This window comes from Halictus rubicundus, chromosome 10, assembly GCF_050948215.1.
Source record: "Halictus rubicundus isolate RS-2024b chromosome 10, iyHalRubi1_principal, whole genome shotgun sequence".
Taxonomy (NCBI): Eukaryota; Metazoa; Arthropoda; class Insecta; order Hymenoptera; family Halictidae; genus Halictus; species Halictus rubicundus.
Genome location: NC_135158.1, coordinates 2,104,343 through 2,131,312, shown reverse-complemented (window position 1 = coordinate 2,131,312; position 26,970 = coordinate 2,104,343). Strand labels below are relative to the sequence as shown.

At 44.6% G+C, this 26,970-nt stretch overlaps 2 protein-coding genes across 6 annotated transcripts; one reads left to right on the top strand and one right to left on the bottom strand.

Annotated features, from left to right (window-relative positions):
- Positions 1-68: 68 nt before the first annotated feature.
- On the bottom strand, positions 69-26,970 carry Scgalpha (sarcoglycan alpha). 3 transcript variants are annotated; one of them, XM_076794778.1, is made up of 9 exons: positions 26,442-26,970; positions 13,665-13,804; positions 13,049-13,224; positions 12,859-12,960; positions 5,881-6,055; positions 5,576-5,814; positions 1,496-1,639; positions 1,344-1,412; positions 69-1,269 (listed from the first exon to the last, which is right to left on the bottom strand). In XM_076794778.1, the coding sequence occupies exons 1-9, from the start codon at positions 26,647-26,649 to the stop codon at positions 1,245-1,247; spliced, it is 1,278 nt and encodes a 425-aa protein (XP_076650893.1). In that variant the 5' UTR covers positions 26,650-26,970; the 3' UTR covers positions 69-1,244. The 3 variants fall into 3 exon arrangements, with proteins under 3 accessions (XP_076650893.1, XP_076650895.1, XP_076650894.1); XM_076794780.1 differs by lacking the exon at positions 26,442-26,970 and adding an exon at positions 18,765-18,789; XM_076794779.1 differs by lacking the exon at positions 26,442-26,970 and adding an exon at positions 14,649-16,082.
- Positions 8,599-26,509, top strand: 5ptasei (inositol polyphosphate-5-phosphatase A). 3 transcript variants are annotated; one of them, XM_076794763.1, is made up of 13 exons: positions 8,599-10,847; positions 17,715-18,268; positions 19,511-19,552; positions 19,635-19,735; positions 20,205-20,292; positions 20,376-20,439; positions 20,638-20,858; positions 20,936-21,076; positions 21,159-21,320; positions 21,424-21,609; positions 21,700-21,765; positions 22,527-25,431; positions 25,476-26,509. In XM_076794763.1, the coding sequence occupies exons 2-12, from the start codon at positions 18,206-18,208 to the stop codon at positions 23,868-23,870; spliced, it is 2,478 nt and encodes an 825-aa protein (XP_076650878.1). In that variant the 5' UTR covers positions 8,599-10,847; positions 17,715-18,205; the 3' UTR covers positions 23,871-25,431; positions 25,476-26,509. The 3 variants fall into 3 exon arrangements, with proteins under 3 accessions (XP_076650878.1, XP_076650877.1, XP_076650879.1); XM_076794762.1 differs by lacking the exon at positions 8,599-10,847 and having other exon boundaries at positions 17,657-18,268; positions 25,476-26,214; XM_076794764.1 differs by lacking the exons at positions 8,599-10,847; positions 17,715-18,268; positions 19,511-19,552; positions 19,635-19,735 and having other exon boundaries at positions 20,624-20,858.

Below are 26,970 nucleotides of genomic sequence, written 5' to 3'. Positions count from 1 at the left end.
AAACTTTCAGAGAAGTAGCAAATAAAAATAGATAATAACGGTGATTACCAAAGATGAAGAGAGTGACACGATGCAAAGTGAAAACAATTTTCAATTTGTTTCCATTTATTAAAATTCTGGGAATCGTTCAGTAATTATATACAATTATGTAATTCGCAGATACATATGCATCGTTTATCGCTTATTATTGCGCATAAATGTTACTATTTTTACTATCATTACGTATAATTAATGTACATTTGTCATTTCTGCGACTCGTATGTACCTTAGTATGTTCCAACTAAGTGTAATGACTACTGAAAGAAAGAAAAAACGAAGACGTCACGTTTATATCCTGAGATATCATCGAGAAACCACTGAACAACATGTACACGCGGATTCGTTGTGAATAAAGTTGCATTTAAATGCTAATCCGGCGATAATCCGGCGCCGGACGTAGTATATAAAACACTATTTCCAGGACTACGTAATGTTAAGCGTCGTGTTTTTTACGATTGTTAGAACCAGGGTATAGAACGGTTCCAAAAATATAACTGTTATATAAAGATTCTCATTAAAAGAGTTTCAAAGAACCTCTGTTCGGAAGAACTGTTACGAAATAGATAATAGTTGGAGATTTCGGTTCATTATAACTAGATTGCGGATCTTTGTGCAAAATAAAAAAATGTCTATATCAATTGTCTATATCACTTTTCTTCTCTAACAATCTTAATATAATGCAAAGACAACATATTGACATTCTTAAATTGTTTGAACGTTTCTACTGCACTTCTTCTAAATTCCGTCCACTCGTTTTTCTTATAAATGCATAAAGCCAGAACGAACGTTCTTCACAATCGTTTCGGTAACAGAAATCGATATGATAACTAGACTGCGGATTTTTATGCAAAATAAGGATTTTCTGCGTCGATTGCAAGGCACAAGGAACCAAGTAAAAAGTTCTTCTTTTCATAATTACTTTAATAACTTGAAAATAATATGTCAATGTCCCTAAATTATCTTAATTTGTTTACTACTTCAGATCAAACCTACCCATTCTTGTCATAAATGCATAAAATCTGCAGTCTAACGATAACAGTTTTCAAGCCCTGGCCAGAACTAATTAATTACCAAAGATGGCTAATCCTGAAGAGATGAACAAACGATGCGGAGCCAGTTTCGACGGTTTTGCGATTCGTAGCGGATAAACAGCGGAGCTAATTTTTCGCTCAACAGAACCACGTCTTGGCTGGCTCCTCGTGTAGTCAGAAATCTGCTCGAATTCCGGTCCTGAAGAACAAACGAACCGCATCAACAAAAACTGATAAAGCTAACAGAAAAAATCCATACGACACTGAACTTACAAATTGCCTGGACCTGTATAGGGCGGCGGGTTTGGTCGAATGTACGGGTTGCACCGTTCGTCGGAGATTCTGGAAAAGGAATTTATAATTTCTTTTAGGATCCTGTAATAGCCAAAATTAGGACGAATCGTAGAGTGTTTCAATGTGTCTACCTAGGACTCCTCATTAAAGAATCATTGGGGCTGGGCGGCTGAGCTGCGAGAGACTTCAAGGTACCCCTTTCGGTGGCAGCGTACTGGACCATTTGTATGTTGTTGCTGCCAATTCCTTCTGATCTGCTCTGCCTCTCCTCTCCGCTAGTAGAATAAAAGGAAGAAAGATTTTTCTAACCGCTGATTAATCTCTAATCAGTGTACACGCTCCAGCTACTCAATCCTGAGCTAATCTAGGGACTGATTAGCTGAAGCGTGGCAAAAGTTAGGCGAACCACTTTACAACAACGCGACAACCGTGCGAAACCGGCGACTGCTTGTAGGCGGTGATTGTTTATCATTAATCTGCGGATTTTATGGATTTATGATGTACAATTTAGAGCAGTGAAAATATTAAAAAAATTTTAGGGCATCAGTGTGTTAGTTTCAGTTTCATAAGATAATTAAAAGAAGAAAGAAATTTTGATTTAGTTCCTGTGTTTTGCAATCAATGCCAACATTTTTTATTTCCCACCGATTTCACGAAATAGAAAACAAATAGAAAGTTCTTTCGCTTTATCATTATAATTTTCTCTTATTCAATGTTGTTATAAATCCATAAAATCCGCTGTCCAATTATTATTAATTTGATACCAAGCTTGCGGTCCGCGCAAGTTTTTCTTGTCCAGGAAAGAAACTCAGTTTAGGAAAACAGTTAGAAACCGCAACAACCGGAAAGCGAATCGTCTCTTTAAATCGCGCTCGTTAAAATTCTTACGTACGCGGATGATTAGTAGCTCGTACGCGTTAGAGAGGGATCGTCAAAGTAATTAGTATACACGAGTTAATGGGTGTGGGTCGCGTGTACCTGGCTGCTCCACGCGTTTCGTCGAGGAAAACGTTAAACAACTCGTCGAAGTAATCCTCGGACTCGGGATCGTCCCTATGGAATTGCAAAGCGCATTGTTGCTTTTGTCTAAAGAATCGAACAGGGCGGGACTAGATCTAGCCGTGCTAGACCATTCAAATGGATTCCGCTCTCGCGTTATCATTCACGCTTTTTCTTCCGCGAATCATAATCCGGTAACGTCCTATCCCCGATGGCTTTTTTATTTCGCGTAACCCGCATTATCTGCGACGCGATGGCAACTACCTTGATCGCGTGCGTGTAGATCATAAGCCGCGGCACCCTTGAACGGCAAGGTAACTTCGTATCGGACAAGGCTTGAAACGTTTCCGCAGATAACTGTTAGAAACTGTTATGTAAAGACTCTGTTTCAAACAGTTATGAGTAGACTGCGGATTTGTCTGCAAAATAAACACGGTTTCTGTCTATCGCAATTCACAGAAGACAAGTAGTAATTATTATCCTCTTTAATAGTCCTAACAAGTTGCAAGTAATGTGTTGTTATTCTCAAATTCCTTTGAAGTTACAGCCACCCATTTTTGCCATAAATTCATGAAATCCGCAGTCTGGACAAGCTTTATCCTAAATAACTGTGGTCTACAAGCTTTGGTAGTATAATCTCGTACATAGCGTGACAAAGTATCATTTCTGACAATCAAATTTTGCGACAACACTCCGTCCTGCTATAGTCTACCCCTTGCGAGTACGCAACCAGACGTATGACCAAGTAATAAGTTTCATTATTCAAAATTTCTTACAAAAAGATTCGCTCGAACAACGTGGATCGACTTAAGAGTACAAAGGGGATAACAAATGCAACACAATTCCGCAATACCTTGACAAGAACATGGATAATTTTTAGCGGAATGTTGCAAACGTATATCCGGTTGCCTACACAAGGGTTTAAATAGAAGCACTGTCACTGACGAACTATTCTCCGATCCGTTCCGCTGCTTCCATGCGGGTAATTGTAAATGAAACTCGCGCACGAATCGAGGCGTGCACGGATACACGGTCGATTAACATTGTGAAGAACAACACCGGAAATTTATCATTCCCATGGCCTTCAACGTGTTCCTCTAAGCCGCTCTATGCCTCTACAAGCGCCGCTGTAAACGCGTGTTCGGCTCCATCGAATGTCACGGCCACGCCTCGCGATTTCTTAAATTCGAAACGGAGCTGGTAAAAGGTCGGAACCAATTGCGACAACAGGCGCGAATAATCGGTGACGCTATCGTCAGGCTCGTCTGCTTATAAATAGACAATGTCAGCGTGTTCGGAGCGCCAGCTTCTGTCTGTCAGGCCGATACAGAGGCGTTATTGCACTCTGTTAACGCGGCGCGAGTAATTAACAGGGATTAAGCTGACGACGAGCACTCCGATCTGCTCTTCAACCGTCGCGACGAGGCTCAATTGATCCGCTGCGTCGCGTGACACTGGTGCAGACCTCTCGCACATTTTTCGACGCCCACGCAACTCTTTGGCGCGTCGTTGTTTGTTAACCTCTCGTCTTGTAACATCGAGTCTGACTCGCGGCGAAGACCTCGAACGGAATCGACTAACTATTATATTGAACCCTTTGCAATCGAACGGCGACTCAGGTGCCACTAAAAATAACCATACCATGGTTTCATACAATTTTCACGTTGCTAAACTTATTTGTATTTAGTCAATTGCTAAAAACTTTTGTGTAACATGAGTAAATACACAGAGCTTCGTATGGACATAGAATGAAAATGTTATAGATCGAATGAAATGTCTGGATTGAAGTTAAAAGAGCGTTGAGTGCAAAGGGTTAATACTATTTTTCAAAAAATTGTAATAGAAATCATAGTGCAAGGGGTTGAATAAAAATTCGAATCGTCCGTGTATATCGGGGAGTGCTAATTACGTGACGACACACGCGTACGTTCCGGCTCGCCGGTTCTACATACTATTCGCGTCACATTGAATGGTCCCGTGTCGCGTGTACACGATACATGCGAACGGTACGCTTCGCCGATAAGTACACTGTGCGGTAAGCAACGTCGAGGCGCACGGGTCGCGAAATACCGAACCCCTCATCTATTAATACCCGCGATGGACGTACACGTGCACGTCCAACGAAAAAATCGCTTATTTATTGCCGCTTCTAAACATCATTACGTTCGCTTGCGTAAATCGTATTTATTATACTAGCGGAGCGCAAACATCCTTGTACGCTCGCTCCACGAAAGCGGGGACGGTTTCGCGCGAATGTTTTAAACATTTTTCTTTTTCAAAAAAGCTGCTCGTCTCGAAGAGCATGATCTCGGCGAAGGTGATCGATCGCGCGGCAAATTACAGGTTCTAAAGCCGGCTTCCGATCGATCCGGGCCCGTGCCTGCAAATTACGACGCGGCGCATCGATTACGTTTATCATGGAACGCGGCTCGCGACTCGCTACTTGCGCTCACGATCGTATTCTGCAATCGTGCATACGTGTATGCTGGCGCCGTTGCGTCACCGCTTGACCAGATATCGTGGCCGTTTATGAATGAAACCAGTCGTCGTAGTAGCCCCCCTCTATCTGGTTCTTAGCGCCCCTACCACTTGTGCTCGTTCCTGCACGCAACTAGAAATCACACTCGGAATTCACTCCCCGAGCTCACGTGGTCCGTGGTAGAATGACAAATATTTCACGTTGCGACCCATTGTGCAGCCGAACGTCTTTCACGATGTGGTCTCCCCTGTGATCTGAACGAGCACAATTTACACGCGCGCTGTTGGCCGTTTACATTCGCGGGTATCGACGAAAGGGAGCGAACAGTGCAAAGAAGAAACGGATAGCTTTGATTAGAATTAGTCTAGACCCGCGTCAGTGTGGGACTGAGATTATTCCCTCTCCCGGAACTCTATCGCGTCGAACCCGGAGGTATTATTGGGAGCTGAAAAGAGTCTCCACCCTGGATGTATGTAGTACCCCGTAATCCCGATGTTTAGGCTTTGACGGCACACGCTACGTAGTATGTGTGACCGCTGTAGCTAATTTTTCTTTAGAGCCGAAAAGACGTGTGACTCGAGCCCTTCCAAGCGACTTCTTTTCAGCTCACAATTTAGCAGCTTCTGATTGGTTTCAGCAATCTGCTACCTTCTAACTAAGCGCGCTAGGTTCGCGGGGAACGCGCTAGTGTTGAGGTAGATCGTCGAAACGGGCCCCAAGATCAGCCACTCACATTTTCTCGTGGTTCAGGCACAGTACCGTGCTGAGCAACGCGGCCAGCACGAGAAGCAGCACGGTGGGCACGAAGATTGTAGTGGCGATCTCTTTGAAATAGCTCCTAGTTGGTATACTGGCCTTTGTTGACCTGGCCCATCGCCACTCGGAGTGTTCGAACACGTCTGCTCCGATTATGTTCATGCTAGGTCCTCGCCTGGCGCTCTCGTGCTGCAGACTCTGCTGCTCTTGCTCCACCTGAGGGAAAGAAAACAACGTCAGGTCACGATATTTTCATATAGCTAAGGAAAGAAGAGTACGTGCCAGTCTGAAGGAACACCAATCCAGAGCGAATCGCGATTCCCTGAACAATCTCTCGACGCTGGTGCGTTTGAAGTCCCGGGGACAAGAAGGCAGTTTCCACAGAGGCTTTACTTCCTCTTGTAGTTCGTTCAGCTCCTGCGAGAAGGGCATCGAACTGCCTAGCCTCACCACGACCCTAATACGAAAGAAAAGAACGCTTACTATTCGAAAGGATACATTTTAGGGTGTGTTTCCGTTGGACATGCGATAAAGGCTGCTCCTACTGATAGTAGGAGGATTAAAAGCATTTGAGAGTATTAACATATTCTTTGCAGCTTAATAAAACTACAAGAGAGAGAAATAAACTTGTGTTTGGTTCCCGTGTCCTGTAATTATTGGAAACAATTTTTATTTTGCATAAAGATCCGCAGTCCATTTATCACAAATGCATAAAATCTGTAGTCTATTCATCACAAGCGAAATTGATCGATTAACATCGAAGCGGAACGTTATCGGCAGCAATTAATCAAACGGAGCGACGCTACGAAGGAAGGAGAGAACCATTTGCAGAGCACTGACATCGCAAAGTGATTTAGCTTGAAGACAAAACACTCGCGGAGAGCGACAAGACGCTTCGGGGGCGGTTTGCTTTCAGGATGTCGCAGGTGTTTTCGGGGGAAACACCTACGAGAGCCGTCTACGTGGATCGCGTCACGTACGACTCAGTTCCCGAAGTGCGTCACGGCTTTCCTGCTTGCGTGCTATTGCTTCCCGTTATCTCGGTCGAAAGTTACGAACAATCCCGGCGAGGTGCGCTTTCCGTTTTCCTCTTTCCGCGGTGAATACCATCCGTTCAACGTACGCACAACATCCGAACGACAACTATAAAACACGATCGGGAAGGGATCTCTTCCCAGCGACAACGGGCCGTTCCATTGATTCACTTCGCAACTATGATGAACAGACCAGCCTAAGATGCGTCAATACGGATTCGTCGGTGCTGGAGATTCCTCGGGTGCCTCGATAATTGCTCGTTAGAATCATCGTGGGACTCCACGCTCGTTTCCGTCATCCGACGCCGTCAAAAGTAGCATGTGCGAAACGCCGACGCGCAGTTCCGATAACGATTACCGATTCTGCGAGAAGATGTTAGCCCTGGTTGGAGGATCGCTGTTTCGGTGAAGCCAGAAACCAACGAGACGAAGCAGTAAACATTGTCGCTCGAGTGCGACAGAGCTGAAGTTACCCTACTCGGATAGTTAGCACAGGACGCATGCTGGCGCATCATTGCCTCGCCTCGTTGGACAGACTACATCTATAGAGTCCTCGCGATATCGGGGGACAATAACGGGCCTTGTTCCGGTCTAGCGAAACGAGCAGAAGCTGCAGCATCTGGAGCGTTTCGTTTTCGTTCTGTACTTCGTTTTCATACCGATCTTTCCCTACCGCCGATGGTCCAGCTGTTCTATTAGGTTGGCAAGAAAGTAATTTCGGTATTTTTAGGTGAAATAAAATCCAATTTTTTTTATCAAAGCAATGAATTTTAATCAATAAAATATTTTCCATTTTGTTCTACGATCTTTTGCCATGATTCTGGTAGCTTCATAATTCCGCGCTCATAAAACTTCTGATCCTTTTCGGTGAAAAACTGATCCAAGTGCGATTTCAGACCATCCTCATTAGTGAAAGTTTTACCATTCAAAGAGTTTTGTCAACTTCGGAATAAATGATAATCTGGTGGTGGAATGTCAGGGCTATATGGTGGATGTGACATCACACCCCAACCAAAGTCCTATGGAACCTAGCGTTATCATGGTGGAACACGATTCCTTTGCGATTTGCCAATTCTGGCCGTTTTTCTTTGATTGCTATGTTCAGTTTTGATAGTTGTCGATAATAAACATCTGAATTGATGGTTTGGTTCCTTGGGAGCAGCTCAACATACACAATACCTTTGTAATCCCACCAAATTGACAACATGATCTTCTTTTGGTGCAATTCAGCTTTCGGTGTGGTTTGGGCTGATTCGTCACGCTTGGACCATGATCGTTTTCGAGTTGTGTTATTGCAAACAACCCATTTCTCATCACCAGTGATGATTCGCTTCAGAAAAGGGTCGATTTCATTTCGTTTGAGATGCATATCGCATATGTTGATGCGTTGCGTTAAATGAATTTCTTTCAATTCGTGTGGAACCCAAATATCGAGCTTCTTAACGATTCCGAGACTTTTTAAACGATATTCTATAGTTGTATGCGAGACATTTAACCTGTCTGCAATCTCTCGGACAGTTATATGATGATCCGATTCAATAATGGCTTTCATTTGGTCATCATCAACTTCGGATGGTCGACCAGAACGTTGGTCGTCTTTAAGTGAGAAATTTCCAGAACGGAATTTTTTAAACCAATTCTGGCACGTGCGTTCTGTTAAGCAATACACACCATAAACTTCACATATATCTTTGTAAGCCTCGGCAGCTTTTTTACCTCTACGGAAATAAAAAAGCAACATGTGTCTATAATGTTCGTTTTTGCACTCTATGTTCAAATTGACACAGAACTAACAATTTTAATCAAAATTACGCGTAATTTGCTTCAAAAGTAACCTAAAAGATGCCGGTTATAAAATGTCAGAAGAAAAACAAACGCAACGTTAACAGAAATCAATCAAACAAAACATAAAGCCATCTATTAGTGAAAACCGAAATGACTTTCTTGCCAAACTAATAGATGCGAGCTAGATCGATGCTTGTGTTTCAAGCGCTATTCATCTTATCAGACGCATCTTCAGTTCTTTCATTCAAATCGAAGAAAGAACCGAACGTATCTAACATTTTGTTTCAGTGTAATCGAGGAGCAGCACCGCTAAAAATGGTTACCATAATTCGAAACGGTTCCTACATTAATAAATGTCTTCGTGTTTAATTAATCCATCATAAGTGCCGGCTAATCAGTCTGTAGAGTCAAACTGATTTTCCGTTACCGTTTATAAAATGTTCACCGAACTGAAATGCATGCTGTCACAGGCTTTGTAACTTATTTGGAGAATCGATTGATTTGTAACATTTTCTCGACTAGATTTTCGCGGAGCGGCACTCGAACGGATTGGTCGCTGTGTGAAATAGAAACCGGCCAACGTTCGGTTTCCAGTATTGTTTGCGACGCGATCCAGATAAAGCGGCCAGATAAAACGATCTTATCGGTCGATCGGCTATATCGGTTCGGGAACCGTGGATCGGAGTTGCGTATCGCTTTGGCCTGGCGGCGACGCGACGCGACTGTCTGGTTCTCAGAAACAGTATCAGTATCGGTCTGGTTGCGCGCCGAAACGATCGCTTCCTCGTCGCGTTCACAGTTAACGATGTCAATGACAAACTTTCACCGACGGTGCATCGTCGCGTAATGCGGGAAGCGGTGACGTCTTCGGAGAGTATACATATTGGAGATACGCGTGCGTGCGTGCGTGCGTGCGTGCGTGCGTGCGTGCGAGCGAGCCAGCCGGAAGCCATTCAGTCGGCCGACTCGTACGAGAGCTCTCTGACAATGTCGCACTTACGTTAGCAACTTACTTATACGTATGTGTAGCTTATACAACATTCGGCTACGCGCGCGACTAATCTGCGTCGTTTCGCCGCGACGCTAACTGTTTCGCGAGTCTCGGCTATCGTTGCGATACCGATCGACGAAACACCAGCTCGTATTTTCCGCTCGTTCCAACGACATACAGTTGTTCTTACGATTTAACACGTCCACCGCCGTGTTGTCCAGATTTGTACAGTCATGCTTGTGCTGGTGGAGCAACTATTTTTCTATAGATCCGCGTAACGCCGCGCCGCAGAGCTGAATCAGTAATTAACACGTTCGCGCCGGGTCGTTTCCAATGCGAAGACACGTTACGTTGAAAAAGTTTCTACAGCTTTTTCAGCAATCAATGTGTCCAGCTCTCAAAGAATATGCTCTTACTAGAATATATCCGAAGAGGAATCGAACCATTCGCAATGTTTCATTCGTATATTTTAAGACAGAACTGTAATGAATCTAAACGCTTAGGTACGCGTCACAGAAGCGAACTATACACAGTTTCGTTTACCGTATGAATTGCTTCGATTGCATCCGAATGATCCGTGGAAAGAACATTGTTTACAAAGATTACAACGAACAGGAACCAAACAAGAGTTTCGTTCTCCCTTCAACACGTTCGCTGTTATCGTCACACGTATGCGACGTTCACAATCTCGCGATTTACTTAAAGATATGCAGTCAAATTAGTTGTACACTCTTTGCTAGTTAAAGTCGTAAAAGAACAGCATAATGTTCAGAGGTTCCATATAAATATTTCATAAAGGAGAAGCGTTGCATTTGATAAAATATTTTGACAGCGCAGGTAAGAAACGATATACACGCATAAATGGTGGTGGCGTACGTGTTAATAATTTTGCTAAGCCGGGACCAATACATTGAAACTCCTGCTTTGAATTGCAATTACTCATGTTTACCATATATGCATAGAATCCGCAGTCTAGTAATAAATTTTGGGTTTAACGTGTTTTGAATGGAAGTCCTCGGCGTAAAACGGCGCGGGGTACCGGATTGGATAGTGTTCCCGAGAAAGGCTAAATTTCGACATTCCCGCTTGATCTGGCGACCACTGATTCGTCAGTGAACTCGCTAACGATTCGATTTAACTGGAAACAATTCGAGGGACGATTCTCGTTAAGCGATCGCGACGCGTGACAATGCTCGAGAACCAGCGAGCCACGGTCTCGAGACGCCTACTATTCACAATGACGAACCGATGATGGTCGCGCGTTGACGAGTCATTTCGTCGGAAACGAAGGTGTCCGTCGCTTGGTACCGTGACGAGTGCTGACACCGTTACTCATTCGTGACGAGTGCAACTGATAAGTGCATCGAACGACTCCTCGACTTGGCGGGAAACCGAGACGGACAGTCACGCTTCCGACAGTTCCGATCGCTATTACGTTGGTAAGTTTCTCGTGGATCCACCGTGGATCCAATAGATCTTGACCGCTCGATAAAACTGAAAATACGAACAAAGTTTCAGTAACGCTTGAAACTTGAAGCCTCTGATTAAAGCAGCTACGAGGAACCTTTATTCTCCGAACAAAAATGTTCTGAGTCATTTGTGAAATGCAGACGTTAAGTGGAAACGTATATCATCTGTTAACAAGTTCTTAACGCTGGGATCGCGTCAGAACAACGCGTTCTAATGTTTTGAATTCACGGTTATTGAGATTGCAAAGATGCATCCGCGAGAAATTATTCAACTTTATTTCTTTGGGTACATAGCGTGCGACCCACAGGACCCAGTTCCCCGGCTCTGGAGATAAAGTCAAGCTATAAGTAGTGACTGAAGAGTGGGAGCACCGGCAAACTAATGGTGGGGCTCGCTCAGCGACGACTCTGCCGTAAACTATGGTCTGTCCAACTAGACGAGACAGTGAAGTACCAGCGTGCGTCCTTTGCTAACATTGACTCTGTCGCAGTCGAGCGGCTATGTTTACGTTTACTGCCTCGTCTCGATGGACAAGGTATAGCGTTAAATAAACCTTAAATATAATAAACCTGCCACGGTGAAATGACCGGTGCCTTATTTTAACCCTTTGCACACGAAGCTATTTTAACTCCAAAACGAAACATTTCTTCCGACCTAGAATATTTCCCTTCTATAGATCTTTTTCATGTCATACATACGAAAATGGTGCAATTTACTCGTACAATACTGAAGTTTTTAGTAATTTATTGAATACAAACAAATTTAATAATGTAAAAAATATTTTGAATAATGATACAGCAATTTTTAGTGGCGCCTTACAGTCGCCATTCGAGTGCTAAAGGTTAAAATCACTGAAATTACAAAGACGCCTTCATGGGAAATTGTTGAAGAGATTTCTTTCATGAAGTATATACCTCAACAAAGACGGCACAGAGTCGGAATAAATTTTATCTTGTCATTTTCAGAAAGCAATATGCACCATTCAATCTGCAGTTCGGTTGCGAAGCGATTCTTTGTAAAAGTAAAAGATTCTTCGTACCCGAAATCGATGTTACAACAATCTTCGAGCCCAGCTCTCAAGCGCTAACAAAGATGACTATTTATCTCCGATGACGTGCGCGCGCGTTCTTCAAAGCAGATCGAGAGATCTCTCGGATCGAACGCTTTACAATAACCGCGCGTGGATCGCTCCGGGTTTCATGACACCGCGAGAACTATCGCTATCCAGCGCAGGAAGCTTCGTTTAGAAAAAAAAAAAAAAAAAAAAGAAACAGAGGGATGCGTGGGACGCGCGTCACTCGCGTTGTTTTCCGTTGATCGAACGACTAATGCGTCAATGGTATATCGAAGAAAACACTGAATCTCATTGAACCGTTCGATTGCCGTAACCACGCTAACGGAACCGCGATAACGACTTTCTTTTTTCTATCGGCTGAACTTGCTACTCTTGGAAAAGCAAACACGCTCCCTTAATTTGCCTTTATATCGCCCAGCCAAGGAAGTTTGCGCCCTTGGAGATCAATTATATGCAAACTGGATTAGACTACACCTTAACCAGGAATCGCGCTTCGGCTTCCATTACTTTTTCGTAGTCTGATCTCTTATGGTCTCAATTGGTTGGAATTTATCGAGCTCGTGACTGCTTCTAAAATTTTTACTTTACGATTGTTGAGATTGTAGAGACGCATCCACGAGGAATTATTCAAGTTTTTTTATTTCTTTGAGTATATATTATTTAAAAATGGCTGATAATTTAGTCGCTTTCAGTGTTCTGTAAACCTAGTGTTAAATAGATTGCTAATTGTTAACTAAACACACTCATTTTTGAGCGTACATACAAGCGACGCGAGCTTTCTTGCCTAGCCGATAACTTTCTTTTGTTCGTTTCATTTCGTTCCGAAGGTGGCTGAAAGTATTTTACGAGCAGCAAACTTGAAGAAACCTGAACATGGTGAGGTTTGTAGAATCGTGAAGACTCACCCTTCACCTTCGCTGGGTTTTAAGGGTAGACGGGCGCCCAACTCGATCGCGGAGGCGAGGAAAGTCACATACAAATCGGTGGCTTCTTTCCACAGCTTTTTCCTATAAATACGAGGGATTAGCCGTTGGGCTCGTATCTCCCAAGGTTGCACACCTATAACGTTGCTTTTTTATCGATATACTTACATACCTAAATATATCGAGGAGCTCCACGGTTCTGTTACGGTCGAACATGTCCTCCACGTTCAAATTATCGATTTTCAGATGGACCTCGTACTTGGTCAGGTTCTCTTTCTGCAGCACGTTCATGTCCAGAACTTTGTACCTGGTTTCGTACGTGTGCTTGTTCAAGCCCACGATCCCCAGCTGAAATCATACTTCTTCAATCGTCTACTCTTCATCTAGTCGACACAAAATTAAAGCAGCCTTCTGATATTATTTAAGATAGACATATCATAGATAGAGTAATCTTATAGGACGAGGCTCAGCCTTTCTGGGTTTAGCGCTTTAGCTATCGGTGGAAGAAAAAGATTAATTAACGCTTTATCGACCGGGATCCGAATAATATGATTTTCGTTAGTTGTATTGTACCTAAAGGAAGCTTAGAAGTTTTCTTTTAAATTATAACCTGACAGTGAAACGAAATTCTTGGATGGTTAACAATTGAAACTGTTGTTGCTGTTGACGGATCCACTAAAAATTGTTTAGCTACGGATCGTTGGCTTTTAAAAATTATGGAATAATCGGCGGTAAGAGAGACCGGCGTTAAAAAGATTCGGCACACTTATGGGACTAAACGATCGAACCTGGAAGTACTTCTGGTCCTTAGGCGCAACGCCGTACAAAAATCCCTGATGGTCCCTCTTGCTGTACGTGTAGTGAATCCATGGTGGGAGATCGGGCGCGTTCAACAAAGAGGGTTGATAGGAAAATTGATCGGCGCGTCCTAAAAAAAGAAACCAAGAGACACGTACTCTCGGGATTAATCATCGAGACGCATCCATCAGAGGACCAAGTCCCACCGATAAATTCTGATTAATCGAATTCCGCGTAATCAAGGGGCGCGTGTCGCTTAGCTTGCTTAGTCGGAAGGATTTCACGCGTCTTTCCGAGAAAGAGACTACGACGATTCATGAACGGTTTGAGGAAATCGTATCGTGCGACGAAGAGAGACAGACCGAAAGAGAAAAACGAGAAGAGGCGCGTCGTTTACGATTCTCGAATGACGTCGCGCTAGAAAGCATCGATACACGTGACATCGTCAGCTGTGAGAGGCCGACACGACGTTCGACAGTCCCGGGCGATTTCTATTCGCGACGCGAGCCCACGCTGCTCGATTTCGACGCGACAAATACGATCGCGAATTTCTTCGGAATACCATCCATTTCATTCATAACATTACTATAAATTATTCATAAGCACGCCCCTTGTTCTACATCGTTAACTACATATTTGCATTGCGAAACGGTTTTCAGCCGGTTCTTTGCAGTCTTTTTAATCCTCGTATTGTTTTTCCATTCTTCTCCTTTTTCTTCTTCCTTGCTCTCTGCTAGATACTGATTCAAAGTGTGTCACATAGATTATGAGACTGATTTGCAGTAGGAAAGACCTCGTTTGAACCTGTTCGATGATACGCAGATTTTCGAATTAATTCCATCTAATTTATAGAAACGTCCGACCGTGGCGACGGTCTCGCCCCGTTCTCGGATTATTTCCGTTGCACGCGACGCCCACGCGATGCAACACGGTCATTGTTCGTATCCGGCGTGGTCTTCGTTTTCTCGTCTTACCGTCGCCGCTGCTCCACTCGAAAGTCTCCGGTTTGATGGGGATCACGAACACCTCGGTGGTCAGGATGTCCTCGGCGGTGGCGAGGACCATCGCCGCCAACAGAGACAGCATCACGACCGGGAGCATGGTTGCCGCGTGTCAATAAACAACGCGTGCGACTGTTACCAGCCGACCGGAGCGTTTTCGTTCGCGTTTTCCGAGCAGGATCGCGCGCAACCGCGAATCCTGGTCATCGATCCCCGCTGACGGATTTACCAAGTTGCTCTAGGACGTCGAACGCGATTCAACGAATTCGATTCGATCACAAGACTCCCCGAGATAAGGGTACAAGCGCGTCTAGGCCGATGGCTATCCGGAGCTAGAGAGACACGGATTTGCTTTTCCCTGTAGAGGGTGTCGCGGATCTGGATCACCGGTGACGCTTATCGATTCGATAACGCACGGATAACGGAACAAAGGGAAACAGTTGAACGCTGTTCTCAAGGCTCCGGCGTTTCGCCTGAGCACGATGCTTTATGGTGTCTATCGCGTTTCAACTGCGACACCCGCGAGCGAAACCGACAAGCTTACGATATCGGTTTACGAGAGAGTCAAACCGGTCCCGGGTTGCGGCGAGCAGACGACGCGCGATGCACGCGAGTGCACGCCGGAAAAACTCAGCCGCACCGGTTCGTGCACTCCCGATGCCTTTGGCTAGATCGGAAGACGATCGACCACAAGAGAAACCGGCGAAAAGGGCTCGCTTCCCGAGACTCTGTTTATCATGAACGTCTACGACGTCGCGACGACGATCGCACACCGTCGCGTCGGCGTCGTCGTCGTGCTCGACCGTCGAACCAGATTCGAGCTTGCCGAAAAAACAAATGCAAGGTGTATGTAATGGCAAACGGAGCAGAAGAGCGCGTGCGTTTCGCCCTCCTCATGCGCAGCTGGAACATCGTTTCCGACAACGCTTCCCAGGAGCGTACCAGTCGAGAGGACGACGAACCTAATTTCCTCCGTTTTTCATATCCGAAAATATTATAACTGTAGATAATTGGAGATGTACCGTGACAATTTTATTGTGCATGGCGCGTCTCGAGCGATTTCCACCTATTGAGTTACAGGTTTCTGTCGACGGGTATTGTGCAGCATCGTGTCGCAGCCGCGCTTGTGCCCTTATCTGCGCAACACTTCCGTTCTGTTCATTATCGTGACGCTTTTAGTAATACCCGATAACTGGGCTACATGGATCGCGAAACAACGGGCCCGCGGGAAACGCGAAATCCTATTCGACCAAGTCGATGCACAGCGGCCCGTTTCACTAAAATAGGTGGAATTAATTTGTCATTCCAGCAAATGAGTAACACCGGAATTCGATTCTACGACCCCAAAAGCCCCTAAAACTGTTCTGTTTATAATTAACATTAAACCTACTTACAACCTACTAACGGCAACTAGCACGCGTTGCCTTATGAAACTGTTTTTTATTATAATGCGTACTTGAATAAAAAAAATGTATAAAGTCGGTCATTCGACCGGTGACGGTGGGTTTAGTGTTAATAATGTATAATTAACAGAGACGTGAATTTTGTCCTGCATTCCCTCAACGCCCGCGGCCCATATTTTTGCAATTTCGTTCGTGCTAGATATTCGCAATCTCTTTTTACTCGACGCTGACTTTGTTGGTCGCATACTATTAAACTACATATAATTATAGTACCGCGGGAAACATTCTTGGAATACACCAGCTTCGCTTTCAAAGTGTGCGATGTCGATATAGGACTTGTTATGCTTCAACATTTTCCTCAGCATGCTTCGGGAAGTACTCCAGTGATTACACGATTCAGGAACGATCAGAAATAAAGAGTCCAACCGGCGAACAGTAAATCTCTGGTAATACAGGTTCCCCGGGGTTTCCCAGAAAAGACCAGCGTTGGCCAAAATGTAATTCGATTACACGTTATTAAACGCGTTATTAAAAGTTGATTCGATTACGAGCTTCTCTGTACTTTTATTAAAAATGATCGAGCCAGTGATAGAACGTAATCGAATCGACAATCGCATTACAATTACATTTGGTTCGGGACAAGAAACAGTTTCTGCAAGATATGTATCTTTCATCGTGGCTTCCTGGTGGACACGAAGGCCTGTTTCGGCGCTTGTATCGTGGCGGTTCATTCAAATTGTTTGTTCAAAAGGAAACATTTCAGCCTGGGTTTGCTAGACTACATAAAAGACCCTAGACGCTAGTGTATTTCAAAAATGTTTCATACTATTCTCATTGTATATTACTGACAAAGTTAATGCTTTCGAGATATCAAATTTGCTTATACGTAACACGATATGGTCTAAATAATTAGGACATTCGTTTGGCAGAAAACCAATGAAAAATTCGACAAAAATTTATATGGTCAAATATGAATATGAATATGTATCCTCCTATACGCCGGAGCAAAAATTGCCATTTGGTTTGTACGAAATTGAATTTAGTTTGATCTGATTTGTACTAATTCTAAGTTTTTAATAACGCGGTACGACTTAATCGCGTTATAGAATGGTCGACTATATTTGTTGCCAGAGATTCCGTTAGCCAAATACTATTTTCCAAACAATCTGTTGTTCGGTCTTTATCTTTTCGTAGATAGTAGTGGATGAATGTCCTAATCATTTCTCGAGTATCTACTTTACATTACACCGGCTTAACGGTGGCACAAGTGGTTTGTTTACATCGTTACATGTTGTGTTAAGTGTCTAAAAAAATAGCTATTTCTCGTGTACGTCGTAGGAGTGTGACGAATCGAAAAATTGTGGCATAGTCGAGGAGCTTGTCGGGTAGATTGCAAGCTCGAGAGAATCTGGCGCGGCGGCGGTCGGATTCGTTTGGGCGGAGGTGAGCGCGGAGGTCGGGGCCCCGGGATCTCCTCTCTCGAACGCGGCACACGGCACTGCCTATTGACGTCTGCGGTAGGCGTGGTTTCGCTCTGCCCGATAGAGGGATATATTTACCGCACCGCACAACTTTTCTCTCTGGTGCGCGCGAACGAGCCTCGCGTTATTCGATTAATAATGTGTCGTATTCACAGTGCGAGGTTTGATGCGACCGGTGCACGCCGCGGAACCGTGGCCGCAGCTCGCCACAGGGTTTGATCGCTCCCTAAGGACGCGCGAACCTTCCTTCGGCCAGGGGTGAGAAGACTTCGCCTCTTTCTCGGGAAACCTCTACTGGGAACGTGCACAACGGAGTGCTGAGAGTGCCGAGTGCCGAGTGCTGCCAGTGCGCCCACGGGAACCTAATTCTCCGAGTGACGGTGCTCGTTCGCTAGCTTTGCTTTGCTTTGCTCGCTCGCTAGCTTGCTAGCTGGCTGCCACTCTCGACACAGTTGCCAGTGGACAGTGTGCTCGTGACAGGCCTCGCGCGTCGCCCTGTCCCTCTTCTACGTCGTCGTGGGACGCGTTTGAACGTCTCTTCTCTCAGCCTCCTCGGAACCTTCCCCTCTTTACTTTTCTTTTCTTTTCTTTCTCTCTTCCTTTCTTTCGTTTCTTCCTCTGTTCGAGACCCACGGGATCCGAGAGCATGGCGGGTGACAGTGTTCCGGTACTACTGGTCACCGCGAACGTGGGCAGCGTTTTCGAGGAGGTACGTACAGAAATACACGCGATTTTTCCGATGTTTTTCTTCCGAGCCGACTGCACGCGACCCTGAACGATCGATCGCGCCTCACGATTTACACGTTCCTACGTGACACGACCTACTTCTTCTTTCTCTCTTCCTTTCTCCCCCTTCTTTGCACCTTCCTTTTTATGATCGCGGTTGGCGCGAGTTTTGTATCTACGATGCAAAAGCTTTCTTTAGGTTTTTTTCTCCCATGAATCCATCTATTTCGATGGTAGAACTACCGAAGAATCGAAACACTAAACATTTCTGACTTTTGCGATCGGAAAGTTCACGGGGAAAATCTATTTCTTGATCTATACACATCGTTTTACACCAGATATTCCACCAACAATTGTACACTTCAAACCATTTTTAAAATTGATATTCTTCCGTTTTTCCGTGGACTCTCAGGATATTAAATGGCTTCTATGGGAATTTATACGATACTTAGCACTTCTTCAATGTTATTTTATTCTACCGTGATCCATTGGGGAAGTTATTCCGCGAAACTTTCACCTTACCTAAAGGGGTGGCTGTCTTTGCTAAGGAACGTGTCCGAAGGAATCTGTCGAGCATGATGAAAAATTAGGAGAGTTACATCGTTATGCTATTCTCGCGAACCACACTTACACCACGAGTCTCCTCTTTTCTTCCTTCCTTCCTTCTTCATTCAACTTTTGCCTTTTCTTTTTCCTTATTGTCCGACACGATGCTACGCGTACGAAAGCAACGCTCTGACTTCATCCAGATCCCACCTTGGTTAACGGCCCGCGTGAATCTCTGCACGGGACACGGAAATTATTAGGTGGAAATAAAGTTCTTGCCGTCTTCATCACTATAGATAAATAATAAAATTACCTTTGGCTTCCATCACCAACGATCCAACAATGATTTTCTATAAAATGATTTCCTTCCGGTGTCCAAATAGTGATGATTCGTTTCGTAATCTGTTCGATTTCGCCGATTTTGTAAATGATTACCTAGTTGAAGAAATTAATAGGTATTAGTTACATGAAACTTGGTTTAAGCATACGATCACTGTTAATCGACACTAGAAGCGGTAGAAGCATTTTTGATTATCCGATATTTATCGGCTGTCGTTATCAACCCCGATTTTCCCCGATCGGTATCGAAATCGCGAAACTTCCTTTACCGACCGTCGATACGTCGGTAACTACTAGCAATCAGACTGATAAGAGCAACGTTTTATTTTCATTTTCGCAGCCTAGCGTGATGTTGAAAATTTGGACGGAGGAATTTTTATCTGTAAGTATTGCAGATAAGATGCACTGTCATCCCGTAAACAGACAACGTATATTTACATTGACAGTGTGATCACTTTCCACAGACTATACTGAGGCTGGATCCAAAGTTTATTGCTCTGCACTGCCAAGAAGTGGGTGGGAAAAATTATGAGAAAAGCATGAGGCACGTTGAGGACTTTGTTAGGTAATTAAACCTTTAGTAACACACATTCTTTGGGACCTGTGGAAAAGATTCTCTAGGAAATCCTATTAGAGACTCGGTCGAAGGGTTTCCATTGACATACCTATTTGAGAGCCTAACTGAATTAATGGGGTGGAAACTAATGCTTTGTGTTACAAAAGATACATCTTATTTTAAAGAATCTATGCATTAGAAGGCTTTGTAGAAGTTTTTATAAACTGCACACCAAGACAAACAGGTTTCCTTGGTCACAATATTGAATGTGGTTTAACGCACACCTGGCAGAAAGGGATAAAAATAGCATGGCCACGCGTGACTCTACAGTTGAGCGAGCCGCTTCAAAAGAAAAGTTTATTGAGTGATATTCATGGGGGAGCAATGTAAAAAAAGAATGAGAATATAGCTTGTCTTCTAGCTAGTAGGAAAAGTTCAAGATCTCAGCAGAGCACCGTTTAATTCTGTGACTTTACAGGTTGCTTATGTCGTCCGAAGAATTAAGACTGTTCGACAAAATCAGAGTATTCTTAGACGAGGATTACTCCTCAGCTGAACATTTTACGGTATGTAAATAGAGAATAAATATGAATGATTGTACTTGTCAAGAAGTATACATAAATTCTTCAACCATTAATTATCTTCACAGGCACTTGGAAACTTTTACTTTGTGCACGAATCCTTAAAGGATGTTTTACTATGGGACTTCCAAGGTACTGTACACCCTCATTCTTCGAAGTATACTGGATTGTCCTACCTAACTTGAGCATTTACTTGTTAATGTTTGCCTCTTGCAATTTGATTATGTTTTCCTTTTAGCGATAATTTAGCGAGGTATTCAAAATGCTCAAGTTAAGTGGGACCCTCTGCGCACTATCCATAAATGCATTCATTTAGAACTGCATTTACAGAATGCACTTTTGTACCGGTAAGTGGGAAGGAGGTTCACTCGGGTAACATAGAGGCAGTCACGACCAAAGAGAAGGCAAAGTTCCCGCAGGAGTTCTTTCCAGAATGCAAATGGTCCAGAAAAGGATTTCTGAGAACACGATGGAACATCAGTGGAACAGTTTTTGATCTCATAAATATACACTTGTTTCACGATGCCAGTAACTTCATCGCCATGGAAACGGTAAGAGCATAGAGCCATCACCTAAAAAATGAAATTCACGATAGACTCGTTGATCGTTCGATATAATTCGTTTACAGTTTCCATCCGTATACAGTAAAACGCGCAGAAGAGCGCTGGAGCATACATTAGATAGGTTTCATAACGACAAGTATCCAAATGTACCATACTTTTTATTCGGGGACTTTAATTTTAGAACAGACACAGCCGGTGTGATAAAAGTAAGAAAAAACATTATACAGCTCTTATCTACTGTGCGAACCTATTGTTCAAACAAGCTAAGATTTCGTTTCACTTTCGCAGAAATTGACGGAAGATACTCAAGAAAGAAGGCTGTCGAACAAGGGAAACATTTCGAAGCTGCAGTTTCACAATAAAGACGATGATCTCATTTTAACGTTAGGAAAAAAGGAGTTTTCTCACTGCGAGCACCAGAACGTGTTCATGCAGAACAGCGGAGAGTGGGTAAGCGATTCGTCGTTGGTTCTTATCGATTCTGTAATGTTGCTTATGGTGGTGCGTCGACAATTAGGAAGACCATAATGAAATTACCGATATATTTATGTAGCTACGTGAATATGACAGAGAGCTGGAAGACTTTGACGGAAGATTATTTGAATTTCCAATTAAATTTGTGCCCAGTTACCCGTTTGAGGAAGATATCAATGAGGGCTCGCATTACATGCAAACACGGGTTCCGGCCTGGTGCGACCGAATTTTACTGAGCACGACAGCGAAAATGCTGGTCCAAGATGTATGAAATCCCATCGTTTAACATTCTAATCCATGGAACATGTTTCGAGCAGTCGATCTTATGTGTACTCTGTTGTTTTTGTCTGCGCAGATATCGTCGCCGGACGCAGTGGAATACGGGATAGTAGGTCCGATTACGTGCATGGGTGACCATAAGGTGCGACAATATTTTTTTACTATTTGAAAAAGCGAAATAGAAACTCTTTCCTTTCTATTTATTATACTGGGTACATATACTTACACACTTCCTAGTTCTTATTCTGATGATTCATTCTTTTAATTATTATGGTGCAGCCTGTTTTTCTGGAGTTTCGAATGAATCTTTAAGCACTAAGGTACCTATCTATGAACTGTCTGCCTGTTCTTATCTTGGTTTCCCGTATATCCTATATTTCTGCTAGCGTTCCACTATCTCTTGTTTCTATTCTACATATAACTACATTATACATAGGGGCTTGCTCGGTGTAGTTGGTTCAATGTAGTACCATTTTTCGATTCATCTCGGACCTCGCCGAGTCTCGATCTCACGAATTCTATGTGGAATCACGGACTATAATGTGTGTTCCATACGATCACCAGCTCCCAAAAGCATTCGCTGATCCCTTCGATCAGCAGAAAAAGAAGGCCGTCCGAAAAGAAAAGGGGCCGAAAAGGGCGATTTAACGTTCGGGTACCGTGCGTGACCATACGTTTCACCTTGTTCAACAGTATATCCGTTGGTATTACTCATAGTTCCCTTGAAATCACGTAAACCGTTAGCTAGAGACTTGGAGCCCGAACTACCACACGAGGAACGTCCCTCTCCTACCACTGCCCATGCCCCCGCCCTCGCCCCCGCCGCCCTTCTTCACTTATTCACCGAAACCGATGCACGATAATACATAAGGATCGTCCATGTGTTTTCTTCCCCTTTTGCAGCCAGTCTACTTGAGGGCTGATCTCGCCTTGGACGAAGGTATGATAAACTGCTGCAGCTTGCCGCGCGCACCTGAGCTTTGCTTTCGAGTGCCAGACGATTACGTGGAGTTGTTGTCCATGTTGCCTGATTACAATAGTAGTTGCGGAGCGGGCCGGATCGGTTACACGGACCGGTCGGCCAATTTGTTGCACGCGGCACCCTTGAAGCATGATCCCTACACCCCGGATAGCATGGACAGTCCTAGTCCGAACGCGATTATCATCGCCACGACCGAAACGTTGGACATAGACGCGGAGAACGAGCGGGAATCTTCTTTGCACGCCGTCCAGGCATCGAATTCGTCGAGACGCGTCGACAGAGCAGTGTCGCCGGCTCTGCTCAAGTCCAAGTTGGAGCTGATCGTGCGAAACAAGAAGCAAGAGGTCGGGGACACGGATCAGGATCCGGGGATCGACATCAAGAGGAGTCCCAGCGATTGTTGCCTCCGTTCTTGGCCTAACAACGAAGACCCCCAGTGGACAGCTAGGACTAACAGATCGAACAGCGATGTATCCTGGCAGAGATCCCATCTGCTGACCCACGCTTGGGTCCAGGGCAAAGGAGAGCAGGCGTACCACTCGTTTGGTGACCGATTCGTCGACAGAGCGTCCCTGACCTCCACTCCTCCCGACGGTGTCGAAGGACTACCGCCTGACTTGATCATACCCAGGATATCCATCATAAACGCGAGCAACTTCGAGTCGAACGAGAGCTCCGTGTACCTGCACGACGACAAGTATGTTGGCTACGCGGACAACAAGCTGAGCACCTACTCGGACGGGCGAACGAAGAGTCTGAGCGGAGAGGCGATCAGCTCGGACAAGTCCGACGAGCTTTGCGAGAAGCTAGACGATGAGAGCAACAGACTGAGGAAGAGGAGCGAGGAGGATCTGTTCTTGCAGAACCTGGACGAGCTGATAGCGAGTCGAGAGGCTTACAACGAGGAGAGGGAACCACCCGATCACGAGGTGCGGAATTTCGATGAGAAGAGAGGCGAGCACCGTGCGTCCAGTATTAAAAGTGGAATTCTAGTATTAGCCGAAGACAGGGGAAAAGAGGAGGCCGAGGAGGTGAAGCGCAGCGAGATAGAGGTGTTCAACGAAACGGAGATCCACGGGTGCGAGAGCAAACACGAGATCGTGGCCTCGAACGCTTCCGCGAGGAGCAATCGCCCGCAGAGTCAGGACGATAATGCGGGGAACGCGAAGTTGAGGACGAAGGCATACAAAGTGACGGAGCGGTGTAAGCACAACATCGTCGGAAAGAAGAGCAGATGTCGGAAATGCTGTTGCATAGTGTCGTGAGAGGACATAACCACATCGTGAACGTCGCTTTTCCACCGCGTTTTATGTTCCTTATTTATTTAACACGCCGTAGTCATCCGAACTTTCTTCGAACATCCTCGACGTTCGACCGAGGACGTGTAATTTATTGGCGAAGAAGTCAATTCAAACATGTTCGGACACACCCCTTTTCGCTTTGTTCCGTTATAAGTGCATGTCGCGAGACGTTTTCACCACCGCAGTGTCGTCCCTGCATGCGCATGATACTCTTGCTGGACAGAGTTGTGCACCGAACCTCGGGACTTGGGTCCATTTTGGCCCAGACTCGCAAACGATCGTTTGTTTGTTTGTTTTTTCATTCGCCGGGTTAGAATGAACCCAAGCACCGTGGTCTAAAGATTAATCGCCCGACTCTCCACACAAGCATCATCGATGGAGCAAATGCAGACTCTCGAGTTCAGTATCTTTTGAATAACCACGAATAAATTCTGTCGAATTTGATAGAATTTTTTCTATTTTATACCAAACGACTTTAAATGAATGTAGATTAACATTTGTGAGATATGTACTTGTTCCATGGACACCAGTTGAATAATAATTAGTATATCGTTGTTGCATAGTCTTTCCGTGTTGTGTTGTGTAAAGTTTACGAAACAGGGTACTCGAATACGACTGTGTCCAGTACAGGCCAGGCATGGGCAACGAACGCTCTTTGCCCCGGGAGCGACACGGATTGCCCCGAAGGGCCAGTGACGTCAGAGAAAGAGATAGTAGGGTGCCGAGTAGGCGTGGCTCGGAGGCAATCCGTGCGCATGCCTGGTACAGACCACTACGTACGTTATATTAGCGTTACCAATATATCTGACGGACTCGTAAGGAACTTTTCCTAATTTCACGTTTTACCGGACCCCACATTGTGCAATTATCTGTTTCTAGACTTCACGTCGAGTCTTTTTCTCGAGACTCGATCGCATCATACCTCGCAGATTCCGCACCCTTTCGTCTTCATTCTTCTAGGAAGTATCTCTTCGTTTACTTTGCACTTTCAAATAACCCGCGCGCACGAGGCCGCTCGATCAGTCGTGACGTCGTCGGAGCCGCTGACCGCGCGAAAGTTTAAATTCAATAATCGATCGGCGATTCTGACAACGACACGATTTGGCACGAGTGACATCGCACGAAAATGAGATGCACTTCCGTGTGCATCGTATCCTTGCCAAGTTCACTGTGTCTACCGTAGCATGTTAGCGTGATGCACATGTAGCCCGGTACTTGGACTCGACTGCCAAAGTTAGTTTCGTTCTAGCGGTAAGAGAGAATGTATGCGTATATGTGTGTCTGAGAGAGAAACAATAATTTTATTTACGAGATAGTTTCTTTGACGTTACGTTCAGTTCTCGATGCTTCCTCCGTAGCTTATTTGCCTTTCCTCGTTTATCTTTTTTTTCTTTTTTTTTTTTTTTTATTAACTCGAGACACCGTCGAACAAACGCGAGGACCACAACAACGACAGTGCCTTAACGAACAATGGGCCTCGTGTCCATTCGAGTCTTCGCGGTATAGTCAGTGCCGTTAAAGTAAAGTTAGTACGTAGACGAGCCTATACTTTCGAGTCTTGCCAAAAAGAGTCACTTTGTACTCGAGGTACAATCGGTCAAAGGATCGAGAACGTCACGTTTCCATAGGTACTTAGTCGAATCTTAATTTTGTAAATTTCGTTCGATCGAGCCGATTCAAAAGATCCCCGAACCGGAACCCAATAAACGATCACAGATTCGAGCTGTTCAGTTATTACGCTTGATCCCCGACGTCCTGCTGCAATTACGTTCCCCTTTCCTCTCCCATACGCTATCGATTACGTTTCCTCCCCCGTTTGTAAATACACGTTTATATTTAATACAACTTTTTTTTATTTATAACCTCGATGTGTATGCCGTTCGATGTTACGTGTTGCTGTTTTCTGCACGTTGCATCGCAGTGTACTTTCGGTGTTACACGTGTTTACCCGTCAACACTAAACCATACGGTAGAGCAGATTGAAGTAAATTTGAAAATTCGCGGTTCTACTCTAATACCACGTTCAAATATGCGACGGTTTCCCGCGTGGCCTGTGTGCGCGCTTCGCGTTCCAGCACGCATGCGCGGATGCCTTCACGACGTAAAAGCAAATTTAAAATTCCACGTTACGAACGTATCCAGATTGGCGGGAATAGCAATACGCAACCAAATCAACATTTACAGCGTTACTATCCATAGAAAATCAAAATTAGATCATTTTCTGACATATAATCGATGCACTGTGAATCTTTATGCACATATAAAGCCTCAACATTTAAAATAAAAACAGAATTATTGCTACTGAGCGGTGATCACGCTAGACTAAAAATAGGAATTTGCATAAATATCCACAGTCCATATCAACATTATTAGCCGTTAGGTGGACAAAATTGATTTTCATTTACGAATTCGACCAATGTCAAATGCATAGATCGAAACGTTGCATTCTCGACGCCCATTTTGGAGGTCCAGGGTTAGTGGAGCTCGTTATGCTTAAGGAACACGGTCGAAATCGTTTAGGAAATAAGATCCTACCTTGATCTGCTCTACTGTAGTCGAGAGACGATCCACCGAATGATTGATTCCTGACCGCAGACACGATGAACGATGGGTCCAAATCGGGTGTGATGTCCGGCTTGACTAGTCGCGAGATGCTCAACAATAACAACAACAACCACAGCGGCGGCGGTGGAGGCAGCAGTAACAACAACAACAACACCGCGTCTACGATCACCAGATACATTCACATCAAGCATGCGGACTCGTCGGTGAAGATATTTCGGGAGACGACGGTCTGATACTGTCAATACCAGTCCCAGTTAGATTCGAAACGCGTATTTACTGGTTGCTGCCGGTGCACGGTTGCACGGCGGCAATGTCGCCGCGGCTCCTTCGATAATCGAATCGACCGTTATCGATTCTAACCTATCAATCCGGTTCCGTCGGTCGCGCACCGACTTTCAATTTTGGAGACTTTCAGTTCTTCCTGCGTAAATACGCGCAAAGTAGAGTCGAATTGCGAGAAGAAGATAGAGCTGTTTAGAATCAACGGGCGATCGACTAC

Excerpts from the sequence above, each read along its gene's own strand:
- 5ptasei (XM_076794763.1), top strand. The coding sequence starts at position 18,206 with ATGGCGGGTGACAGTGTTCCGGTACTACTGGTCACCGCGAACGTGGGC. Across the intron at positions 20,440-20,637 it reads TTTACTATGGGACTTCCAAG|AATGCACTTTTGTACCGGTA; the intron begins GTACTGTACACC and ends CTGCATTTACAG. Across the intron at positions 20,859-20,935 it reads ACTTCATCGCCATGGAAACG|TTTCCATCCGTATACAGTAA; the intron begins GTAAGAGCATAG and ends ATTCGTTTACAG.
- Scgalpha (XM_076794778.1), bottom strand. The coding sequence starts at position 26,649 with ATGTATCTGGTGATCGTAGACGCGGTGTTGTTGTTGTTGTTACTGCTG. Across the intron at positions 12,961-13,048 it reads GAGCTCCTCGATATATTTAG|GAAAAAGCTGTGGAAAGAAG; the intron begins GTATGTAAGTAT and ends TCGTATTTATAG. Across the intron at positions 5,815-5,880 it reads ATTGGTGTTCCTTCAGACTG|GTGGAGCAAGAGCAGCAGAG; the intron begins GCACGTACTCTT and ends TCTTTCCCTCAG.